At 33.2% G+C, this 12,101-nt stretch overlaps 1 protein-coding gene across 2 annotated transcripts; it reads right to left on the reverse strand.

The window, feature by feature from the left end:
- Positions 1-540: 540 nt before the first annotated feature.
- On the reverse strand, positions 541-8,174 carry LOC132035566 (uncharacterized). Of its 2 annotated transcripts, none has more exons than XM_059425874.1 (13): positions 7,912-8,174; positions 5,874-5,971; positions 5,702-5,788; positions 5,452-5,620; positions 4,876-5,361; positions 4,311-4,453; positions 4,036-4,233; positions 3,854-3,944; positions 3,587-3,755; positions 2,145-2,255; positions 1,965-2,061; positions 976-1,084; positions 541-827 (listed from the first exon to the last, which is right to left on the reverse strand). In XM_059425874.1, the coding sequence occupies exons 1-12, from the start codon at positions 8,089-8,091 to the stop codon at positions 1,015-1,017; spliced, it is 1,899 nt and encodes a 632-aa protein (XP_059281857.1). In that variant the 5' UTR covers positions 8,092-8,174; the 3' UTR covers positions 541-827; positions 976-1,014. The 2 variants fall into 2 exon arrangements, with proteins under 2 accessions (XP_059281857.1, XP_059281851.1); XM_059425868.1 differs by having other exon boundaries at positions 976-1,090; positions 7,912-8,173.
- Positions 8,175-12,101: the final 3,927 nt, after the last annotated feature.

The raw sequence follows: 12,101 nt of genomic DNA on the forward strand, positions 1-12,101 counted from the left end.
ACATAGGACAATAGACTGATGAGATCAAAAACCTCACCACATTACATTGTAAGACACCTGCTTCTAAGTTCTACTTATCCCTGCACTCAGAGGCAGGCCCAGGATTTTAAGACGGCGGGAGCACCATTATCTTAAATACACGGCAACAAAATTTTTAATGACGACTGAGGGATAATACCGTGTCGGATCGATCACTAATAGCATAGCAACAGCAAAAATACAAGTATATAGGCGAAAAAAATTGTGTTGGAGCCGAGATTTGATCTCGGGTGGTGACCAGTGAGCACTCAAGAGCACTCCTACCAACTGAACTACTTTTGCAATTATATTTGAGAGGTTCTTTTAAAATATATCATAGTATTTCAAGGTATATAAATATATATTTATAGGGTTTTTTTCAAAGTTGGGGGGCACGTGTCCCCCCTACCCAACACGTTGGGTCCGCCCCTGCTTGCACCTACATATTTTGCCGGTAAGTGGCTGATAAAATAGTCAAACACAAATTTCCTAGGTGTAATATAAAAGAATAGATAACAAGTGTTGGATATAAGTGAAATAATATTATAGAAGGCGATTGTTTATAAAGAAGTTTGACTGTAGCAACAAGTTTGTTATAATAAAACCATGCTACCATTATATGGAGTTCAAGACGAAACATCTAAAAGGAGGTGGATGGAAAAGGCACACTACAGAGTACAACAAAGCTAGATACAACATCAATTACAATATTCCTATAGTTTGACAAAAAGTAACAACAGAAGGTAGCATAATGAAATGTAATCTTTCTTCCGTCCTATTCTTCTCTGGTACTGTGGATTTGCAAGTCACTGAAAAGTAAGGTAAAAGACCATTCATAAGATAAGCTGTTATCCACTGCATTCCTCCAAGGAAATGCAAGTAAAATATGTATTAACAAGGGCTGTTGATCTTAGCTAGGCATGCATCTCTTGACATGTTAAAGAATATAATTAGTACCTCGGTTCTACCAAGTGATTGTCCAAAATCAGAAAGATCTTAAGCAGCAGCTTCACTATTCGGAGATGGAAGTTTCTGCATGACCTTGTGAGTTCTAACCCTCTTTACCCTGCAACTGAAGAGATATGATTTATTTTGAAGATTAGTAAAACCTACATATAATAAACTTGATCAACTCAGAAATACTATGATTTTATACAAGGTCCACATCCGAGTAACACGCTAATCTCAAGTTGAATCATCAATCATGTTTTCTTTGGCTAAATGCTGGTAACAATAAGCATTAACAGAATTGTGACATACTACATTTTTTGCTAAAACAACTAGCTAAAACAGAATTGTGACGTACTACATTTTTGCTAAATGCTCATAAATCGTGAGTTGATATCATGAGAAAAATGAGTGCATTTTTCACTTTATAACAGGATTGTCTATCTCATGTATCAGTTCCCTTCCGCCCTCCATCAGAGGTGGTCTGAGCAGCAATCAGAAAGACAAGTAATGTGGTTCACATATTCCAGAACAATGAAGAAGAAAATCAAAGGTGGAAAATCAAAGGTGCTTTTACATTGACCAACAACAGAACTAGGAGAAACTTTTGATTTCTTTGATAAGTCAAAAAAGAACTAGGAAAATCCAAAAGGTCATAATCAAACAAAACTATGCAGATTCTTCAGAGACATATAACTTGTCTGCAAAGAAATCAAGGAAGATCTAAAGTGGACAGTCTCATATATGAACAGATTAAGAGATTTATTCTCAGTGGATATTTCTTATCCTGTTTGCCCTGCTATACCAATTACAGCAAAAATTCTATTACAAGTCTATAAAGATATCCATTCCAGTCAATGCATTTGTTTTCTTATGCTAGGCAATAAAGCATGTCAATCCTGAATTTCAGCATCTTTAAATAGCCAGCTAGAATAAATGGGAACTCAATCTTGGAAATCTCTATCAGTTTAATTTAGTATAGTATTTGCATTACCAACCTTAAAGAATTAATGCGCTTCTCAATGATTTCTTTCTGTTCAACATCAAAAGCAGACCATTTTTCATCTGATGCAGCAGTATCACCAGTTCCTATATCTGCATATGAAATAGGTATAGAGAATGGTCATTCAAATGCCAGTTACCAAAAACGGAGCAAACTGTCATATGCTTGAACCAACCTTGACATAAAAGAATGGATTTGTCACCATAGCAGTTTAGTCTCCAATACACATTACCATCAGCGTTTAAAAAGAAAGGCTCCGTCCTAACAGCTTCAGATCTTTGATTATCTGTAGACAAAATAATAGTCAGAACCCAAATATATGAAAATGTTCAATATAATCATTGAAGTTACAATAGGCCAGGCATCATAACAAACAAGTATAAATCATATTTCATATAGAAATTTCATTTGAGAATGAAGTGAAAGCTTGATGGGAAAATAGCAATATATGTTGCTGTAATCTTGCTCTGGACTTGGTGTTAATGAGCTTCTCTTTATCATCTCTAATTGCATGGAGCAGCTGTCTGATGATTGTGACAAAGGTAGGATTTTCCATGTTTTCACTATGGAATGTGGGTTAATAGCCGACAACCGACTAAGCTGTATGCCGTATCGTCAAGGTACTATAATTTACTTTCTGAGACGGATGGTGATGTATCTATTTTAAAAGCTCTATGATTTCACAAGGCAAATCTAAGTCAGCAAGCAAATGCTATAGTTTAAGAGGAAAAAAAAATCCCGAAATACAGGCACGTTCAAAACAAACAATTAAAATCTCAAACATCATAAATGGTGAAATAAATGACAGCAATTAAAATAGGTGGTTGCATCCATCAATACCCCAGCAGCTTGCAGCATGCTGAATGGGAACATTTTTTCTTCAAGTTACGACAATAATCTAACTGTCACTTATCATGGCATAATATCGATACAAAATGCTAATAGTCCTAAGTTGTTTTACAAGACACTCAATGTCTCAATATTAAGAACCTAAGGTTTTCAGGACCTGAATCAACTGATGCTTATATCAAACTGAAATTAAGTCTTAATGAAGTCCAAGATAACTGCTGTCCGCCTATTTGTCTATCTCTACCTCTCCATCATAGATAGATAGAGAGAGAGAGAGAGAGAGAGACGTGATAAACCTGCAATATATAATTTACATCAAGAATGACCTTGTGATTACAACTATAGGTTCACTGCTGTAGGAATCGGCTTTGCGGATAACATTTTTGTGGCAAGTGAATAAGGAAAATCTTCTACCTTATCTATAGTAAGACAAATAGAATAAATGTAACCAGTACATCTTAATTGCACCTCTTAAATTGTTATACTAGAACAAGACTCTCCGCGTTAAAACTAAATTGTTTAATTTCTGTCTTGGGGATCCAGGTATCCTATAAGGTAATAACAGATGACATGGTTCTAAAGCTAGAAAAAAAGAGATTAACAAGTCTGTTACTGGTCCACATCACGTCAACATGATCAACTAAAAATCTAGTAATATCTTATTCCATATTGGACTTCCTTTAACATGACTGTTAGATATGCACATTTATGCGAGCCATATAGGAAAATAAATGAACTTAAAACTTGCATGTAGAACTAAGCACGTACACTTTGAATAAGTGTTCTTTGACTCCATCACAGAAGCATGAGCTTCTGCTGCTTCAAGTTTAATTTGAGTAACAATGGCTTCATGTTCCGATATTGAGATTGGAGCACCATTCTTTTCGATAATGGCTTGAGCTATCTCGTTCTGCATTTTGTGCTTCAGGCGCTTCTCCTGTACAAGTAATAACATTTCATATTTCAGTTTTCATAACATGAAGCACAATGAGGCTAAGTTTTTTTTTTTTTTTTTTTTTTTTTCTCCTTCCATACCTCTTCTTTTGCAGCAGCAACTTTTTCTTTTGCTTCCTTTGCCTTTTCAGCAAATTTTGAGTTTTGATCATCAATCCAATCCCTTATCTTTCTGGAAAAATTGTATATATAAATTCATTTTGACAAAAAGACAAAGAAAATAGAAAATGTAATGACGAACGGGGAACTAGGAATATTCTTACACAGTTTCAAGAATTTCATCGCAGATAAAATTTAATATCTTGAGCTTTTCTGAGGGATTCAAGTTCTCAAATTCTTCAGCGTCATCACCTATTGAATCCAAGCCCATGGTTTTTGAAACAATAGGAGATTCAGAGATGCAGATTTTAACATCAGAATAACATGAGTTTTTTCCTTCTGTCGAGGTTTCGGCAGAAAATCTGGAAAATACATTCATATACAAATGTTAGAAGATGCAAGTGATGTGCTCCTTAAACAAATCAAGAAAAAGATATACCTTTCCTCTTCCTCCTCTTTTAAGAAAGATAGTAAGTTATTAAGAAACTGTATCGTCAAAGAACATTTTCCACGTCGTGAACTTCTCCCCTGCATTATATCTCTAAGAACAGCTTCTGGTTGCCCCTTCTTGATGTCAAGTATCTATCAAAAGTGAAAAGTAGAACAATTGAGAAATGTAAAATTTGATCAGATAATTGTGTAGACCTAAATGCTGCAGATCTAGAAACAGAAAAGAGCCACAGGCAACAAATCAAGGCAGTAAAACTGGATAAGAAAGCACTGAATACTTATAAAACAGAATTTCAAAAAAAAAATATGGGGAAAGCTCATGTTCAGCTTAGCAGCTCTGCATCAGACATGCCCCATGTACCGATTTCCAAGATTTTGGGAACAAAAATGAAATAATGAACTATGGAAAAACAAAAAGTCACCTATGTGTAAGAAAGCATGAAATTCAGTAATTATGCTATGACTAGTGCTCATCCACATTACAGCATGAATGCATGTAAAATATTTTCAAGAAGATCCCATAATAGAGTTTTACTCGGTATTAAGCTACTTGCCTTTCCGAAGGCCGCACAAAACTCTAAAAATTGAAATGCATTCCCAACATCTTCCGACTGTAAATCAATGCCACCAACAGCTGTCAAACCAGTGCCCTGGGGCAATGAAGTCAAGGCAAAAGGATCATTTTCAATAGTGTTATCCTTCACAGAATCTTCCTCGACAGATACAGATCTTTCCTTGTTGTTCTTTCCAGAATCTTGAGATTCTTCTGATGGAGTTTCTTCCACTGATCTCTTTTTGTTAGGACTGCTTATCGTGCCATTCACTTCAGTTGATCCCTCTTGCTTGACTCTCTTAGATTTTTCCTTGCCGAGAAGACTAATTTTCTTAGGCTTTTCATTAACCTTTTTCCTTTTACATCCCGCAGATTGCTTATCAGTGGGATTTTTTGACAAATAAGAAGGATTCACATTTACGTCTATCATCTCTTCAATACAATTTTCCTTCCCAATATTTTCAGTAGAAACAATGCTTTCCTCCTCCTGTCAATGTTCAGAAACAAGGTATCAGAGCTAATGAGCAGACAAATATTTCCTGTTATCAGTGGCATAATTATATAACAGCAAAATTACATTCTTCGGCATATTAATCTTTTTCCGTGAGGCACTCTTGTCTTTCAGAGCTTGGATTTGATCAACATTAGTGATCCCGTTAGTCTGCAGCATATCTGAAACAGAAGAATATCCAGTTGCCTTTGCTGTCTTCACAAGTTGACCAGTGGGTTGGCAACCCCGTCTCTTCCTGTGAATTGAGCCAGTAAGTAATTGATATTCTATTTTAAAAGAACAAAATATAAAGAACAAACTAAAGAAGGCAACCCACATGCAAAAACTGCAGTTACAAATGTCTCTGCATTTTGGACATTTCCAATCCTCCAAAAGAGATACTTCTTTTGCAATCTCACCATACCTAGTTTAAAAGCTCATAAAACATAAGTACACATTTGCAATAAAAAGAATGGTCGTTATCAGAAAAATGGTGGGAAGCTTTTAACCTGTTTAGTAGGCATTTTTCACAGATATGAATTGGACAAGGCTTATTATTTCGCATACTCTTACACCCAGCCGTAATGTCCAAAGTCTTTTGGCGGCACTGCATGGAGTTCAGTAAAAGTTAGTACAATAGATACTGAAAGAACAAAAGTGTGAAGTATGGCAGGCCCTTAATCTGCAATTCTATGAAGCTTGTAAGGGAGAACAAATGGTGCAGTAGCCGCATGTCAATACAAATGACACTTCACGTTAACCAACTTAGTATTGTATTGAAGCACAAATCTCCACCGAGTTTGTCTTGCTTCAAATACATTTTCCAAATTAAAGTATTCAAATAATAACTTTTACTTGAAAACATAAGGAAATTCATCCAAACCATTGTTCAGTTTTAGACTCTTTCATCAAGAAGGAACTTTACATCTCCTGTGAAACCAACATTGGAAAAGGAGCATAATCTTTCCATTATGATTTGCTACTAAAATGAAATCATGTATTAATTTCTAAAATGGTCATGTGCCTAATGCAGAAAATAAGTTCCTCAACAAACTATAGACAAAGTTAGAAACATGCTTCATTACTTAAGAAATCCAAAAATAGCAATATGTGGCAGATACTTTTTTGTATCTGACTGCAGCAAAACGATGCATGTGAAGAGGTAATGTTGATTTTGAACAATAAGTACTACATCAATGAACAATGCATCAAAGCAGAAGCACATGATCAATAAGGAAAAATATTATATTTCCATACGAGTAAACTTAAATGGCAAAAGACCACACACGTTGTAACAGGATTAGACCTAGTGTATAAGCCATGGGTTCAAACCACTACGCAGTAACAAGTAAAATGTCTTCTAGTTTTCTCTTGTTCGGTTGGTCAAATTTTTTGAAATACATTTTCTCTAGGAAAACAAGTTCCTTAAAAATGAGAAAAGTGACTTCCCTAGTGCAAGTACGGAAAACAAGTTTCACAAGCAACATTATGTTGATTTTGTGCTCTCCACCCTCATACCCACCATCCCACACCCCACACTCGACTTCTCATAGTATTTGTCTACATTTTATACAAATACTTTTAGAATAACACTCTTTGCTTACATAAGAAACACACTTATTTTCCCAAAAAAAACATTTTCATTCATACCAAGCACACCCCTAGTGTATAAGACATGGGTTGGAACCCATTGCTTTTGGATCTAACACATTAGAATCTGTATCCTTCTTTTTTTTTTCGTGATAAACAAAAGATATGCTTTGTTCCACCTTATCAGTGGTTAATGGCTCACCTCTCTACCATTCCCCATTAAAAATACAAAACTTGGTTCACCACCCAAAATTTGAAATAATAACATGCAACCACTACACATCTCATGCTACACTACATTTGCTAATGAACCAAAACCCTAAAAGCCCTTCATAATCTATACATTAAGGGGTCATTTGGTTCGCAGACTAAATTATACCGGGATTATAGTCTAAGGATTGTAATCCCTAGACTAATTCCGGCAGATAAAATAATTTCAAGTATGATGGAATAAGGTGAGATATCCAAGATTAAGTTTGGGACTAAATTTATACTGTATTTGATTGACAATGTAAATTTAACCCAGACTTAATCGAAGACATTTCACCTTATCCCGCGTACCAAACGACTCTTTTGAAGCAACAGAGCAGCAACATTTGCTCGTCGAACTAATTATAACTCTGAAATCACTAATTCTACATCATGGATCAACCCGCAAACAGTAGTTTTGGAATCAAATAATTCCTAATTTAGAAACACATTACCAAAACCCCATTTCTTTATTGGTTTTCTTTCTAATTAACACATAAAGTAAGCAAAAATGAAGAGATATACAACAACAACATACCCAGTATAATTCCACAAAGTGGGGTCTGGAGCGCAGACCTTACCCCTACCTTGAAAGGTCGAGAGGTTGTTTCCAATGGACCCTCAGGTCAAGAAAAGCAATTCAAAGCAATCCAGGAAAAGAAATAACGAAAATGAAGAAGAAATAGCCTGATGGCATAAAAGAATTACCTGATGGCATGTCTTGCCGTTATTAGAATCATAGATTCGACCATGAACAAGACGTATTCCTGGATTATTATTGCGCTTGGCGGGTGAAGAAGAAATAGCCTTTTCACTGACCTTTTCTTTCTTAATTGGGCTTTTCATTTTCCCTTCCTTCTTCTTCTCAGTACCTGAAGCAACTGCCATTTTAATTTTCAAAGATTCAAAGAAATAAGAATGATTTTGCAATAAGATTTTTGTTTCTGGGTTTTTATTTCTGTTTCTTCCTAGATGGCGGGAAATTGAATTGGGAAATTGAAATTGTTGGATCCAAAAGGAAATTGGTTTTTCGAAATTTACCCGCCATTCGTGACGCTTCAACTATTTTAAAAGGAATGCCACTTTTAGCACCATCTTGCCCCTACCATTGGATGTGAATACATTTTTACTTTTAACCACGTAAATAAAATATTACTCTCCGTCCCAATTTATGTGATGGAGTTTAAGAAATAAAAGAAGATTTTGGGACTTGTGTTCGACAATGAGTATTGGATAATTGTGTGGTTATAAATCATCTCAATAAGGGTAAAATGGGTATTTAATTTAAATTGTTACTAAATATAGAATTATGTCATTCATCTTTTCTTGACTAAAAAGAATTGTCTCATATAAATTGAGACGGAGGGAGTACTAGCTTTGTCTCAATTTATGCGATGATGTTTGACTGGACATGGAATTTAACAAATAAAGGAAGACTTTTGGGACTTGTAATCTAAAATAAGCTTTAAATATTTGTATGATTCTAAATCATCTCGTTAAAGGTAAAATGAGTATTTTAAAGTTAAATTGTTATTACTAAATATAGAAAAATATTTCATTCTTTTTTCACTGATTAAAAAGGAAATAATGTCAGATAAGTTGGGACGGGAGGGTATTAGAGAATATGTTTGAGTTATACAGAATTTTTAAAAAAAAAAAAAAATTAAACATAATGAATGTTGTTCCTATTTAGATAGTTGGAAAAATAAAGAAATCATGTCTCATGGAAGTTTTCAGATGCCCTATTGTGATATATGAAGACTTGTCTGAAAATATTTATGAAAATCGTTGTTATTTTGTGACCTAATACTAAAAAGAAAACACCAAAAAAAAATTATCAGCATTCTTGACAGATTTATCAAATACACAAATTATATATTGAAATTTGATTGTTTAGAGATGTGGGAATTAAGACGTTGGCCCTGTACACTCCTAAAAAAATTGATCGTGACAATTTCAAGTCTTAAAAATAACTAATTATGAGTTAATATTATAAAAGAAGTAACTTTTAATATAAAAAAGTATATAGTGAGACATTGTCATTTGTTGAACTGAATATAAAAAGGATAACTCATTTCTAATCCATTTCGTGATATACTATTTCATCCTTATTGCTTTAAATTTGTGTCTCTACCATTTGACTTTTAATAATATATTGTAAATGATTTTATGTGCCTCGAGGGTTCAGACTGCTGTCAACTTGACAAAGAACTTCACTTATAAGATGGGTTTTGAAAAAGAAATAAATTGTTTTTTTTTTTTTTACAGTTGGGTTCTTTTTTTCCTATTCGTAAATATTAGGAAGTAACATCGAAAGTATAATTGTTACATTAAATAGTTCAATATAAGGTGAACTTTTATTGAATTAAAGTTCCTAAATATTAGACTTCCTATCTAGTTCAATAAGTAAGATTTAGTGACCAAATTACGGAAAAGGGCCAAAAATGTCTCTGGGCTATCTCAAATGGTCCAAATATACTCTTCATCCACCTGTTTTGCTAAAATACCCCTCCACTCACCTTTCTGACTCACTTTTGTCCTTAAAACTAATAGACCTCTATTTATTTATTTTTTGGTAACATTATTTATTTATTTATTTTTTAAATAACATAAGAAAATAATCTTTTTTAAGTTTTAATTTTTTTTTTCTCTTTTTTCTTTTTAAAATAACAATTCACAATAAAGACTCTGATCTGTCATATCCCTATTAGACGAAATTAAAAGCCGACATACGCAACTATGTCATAAAACATACAAATTATTTTATTTATTCCCACAAAAACAACAAAAAATATAAAATTATTATCTTATTCGTTCACCCAATTTTGTCATATAACATACAATTATTTTATTTGATCACCAAAAAAATAGCAGAAAATAAAATGAATTTGGTGTTAACAAAAACAACAAAAATAAAATTAAAGGTATTGATTGCTTCATAAAATTAATTTGTTATGAACAATAATAACAGAACAAAAAATAATAAACATTTCTTGCTATTTTTGTGGTCAACAAATAAAATAATTTGTATGTTTTATGACAAATATCTTTGGGTAGGGGAGGGTTTAATTAAAGGGAAAAAGGTTTTACTTCGTCCAATAGGGATATGACACGTAATACATAATAACTATAAAAATTATAACTGAGTATAAGACAGATTTGAGCCTCAATTGTCACTTTACAAAGTAAAAGAGAGAAAAAAAAATTAAAACTATTTTTAAAAAGATAAAAAGGTTTTTTTTTTTTTGGGTTGGGGCGGGGGGGGGGGAGATGTTATTTTTTAAGGGCAAACGTGACCCGAAAAGGTGAGTGAAGGGGTAACTTTTTCAAAATAGGTGAAGGAAGGGTGGATTTAGACCTTTTTGAGATAGTCCATGAGCATTTTTGGCCATTTTTCGTTTATTCCCTTATCTATGTCGAAAAGTAACTCACCACAAAAATAATCCACATTAGGGATTGAGTGACCATATTTTTTATTTATCGTCATTACAAATGTAAAAGCATTGAAATCGTATTGAACATTATAATAATTCAAATTAATTTTTTTGCGCAGAAAGTCAAGTTTTGATGAAAAATATGTTTGGTAGCATGTTGATATCTCAAAAAAAGGGAGGGCGGGTTACTATTTGAATAGAAGAAAATGGTCTTTTCAGATTTCTTGTGTGTTATTTTTCAGATTTCTTATGTGTAAAAATAAAGATCTCTTATAAAAAGAACATAAAACTAAAAATATTTCGTAAGTGGGCTACAAAATCATCTCTCTCTTATCAAAGTTCGATAAAAAATAGAGGGGTTCGGCTTTTTGCCTAAGGCTAGATGGTGTTAGATAACCAATTTTAATTAATAAACAAAAAGAGATCTATCTGATTGGACAGTTAGTAAGAGTACCCGAGCATTCACTGCTGAAATTCAAATACATACAGAGCCATCACAACAAAATAGTACTAAAATAGGAACATACCTTTAATCATGGTTGTTCAAGGGTCGTTGTGAATCGCCTTTGATCTGACTTCTAGCCTTGAAAAGAATATTTGAAAACCCTAGAGTCTTCTAGTCTTTGACTATCACAAAGGAGATGTCACACTGATAGAGTCAAAGACGTTTATATTACAACCGTGAGTCAAAGACGTTTATATAGGTCAGCTAGGATTATTAGGCAAAAAACTTTAATTCTAGGGACGTCTCTATAAATAACGGTTGCCCTAAGGATTGACTCATAATAAATTATTTTCTTCCATCAACGAAACTACCATATATATTTGCATTACCATATAACATAATTTGAATATTTACTTAATTGAGAGATAAGGTGATTAATTAATTATATTACCTAATATTGTGGGCTACATTAGAAGTCTTATAAAGACACACTAAAATTCTATCATTTTCCTACTTGGCCTACATGTTATAATTAGACAATTCTTTATGAGTGACAATCATAGTAATATGGACATAGACTTTATTCACTCAACTAAATAGCTATGCAACAATCACTTTCGCTAGAATATATTAATAAACAAATCATGATGGTCATGCTAAACTCTTCATTCCATGTATTACAATGTACAATATGTCAGCAACTTGATGAATGAATTTAATATAAATCATTCAGATTCCAAGTTTATTGATCTCATGATCACAATATAATACATGAAAGTTGCGTGTGCACAATCATGTATAACAAAAGAAATAATAGTGTTTATACAAACTGCTAGAGAACAAAGCAAGACCAAAATGAGTTAGTGAGCTTCATATTACATGATCCTTGAAACTATTAATTAGTAAATCTTTCGTCATACGCTCATCAATCATCAAAACAAGTACTACCATAATCAAAATCAGATGTTGTTTTTTTCGCATAGTCTCTAACCATCAAAACTGTATATCTATATTACAAA

The sequence above is a fragment of the Lycium ferocissimum genome, chromosome 2, assembly GCF_029784015.1.
Source record: "Lycium ferocissimum isolate CSIRO_LF1 chromosome 2, AGI_CSIRO_Lferr_CH_V1, whole genome shotgun sequence".
Taxonomy (NCBI): domain Eukaryota; kingdom Viridiplantae; phylum Streptophyta; class Magnoliopsida; order Solanales; family Solanaceae; genus Lycium; species Lycium ferocissimum.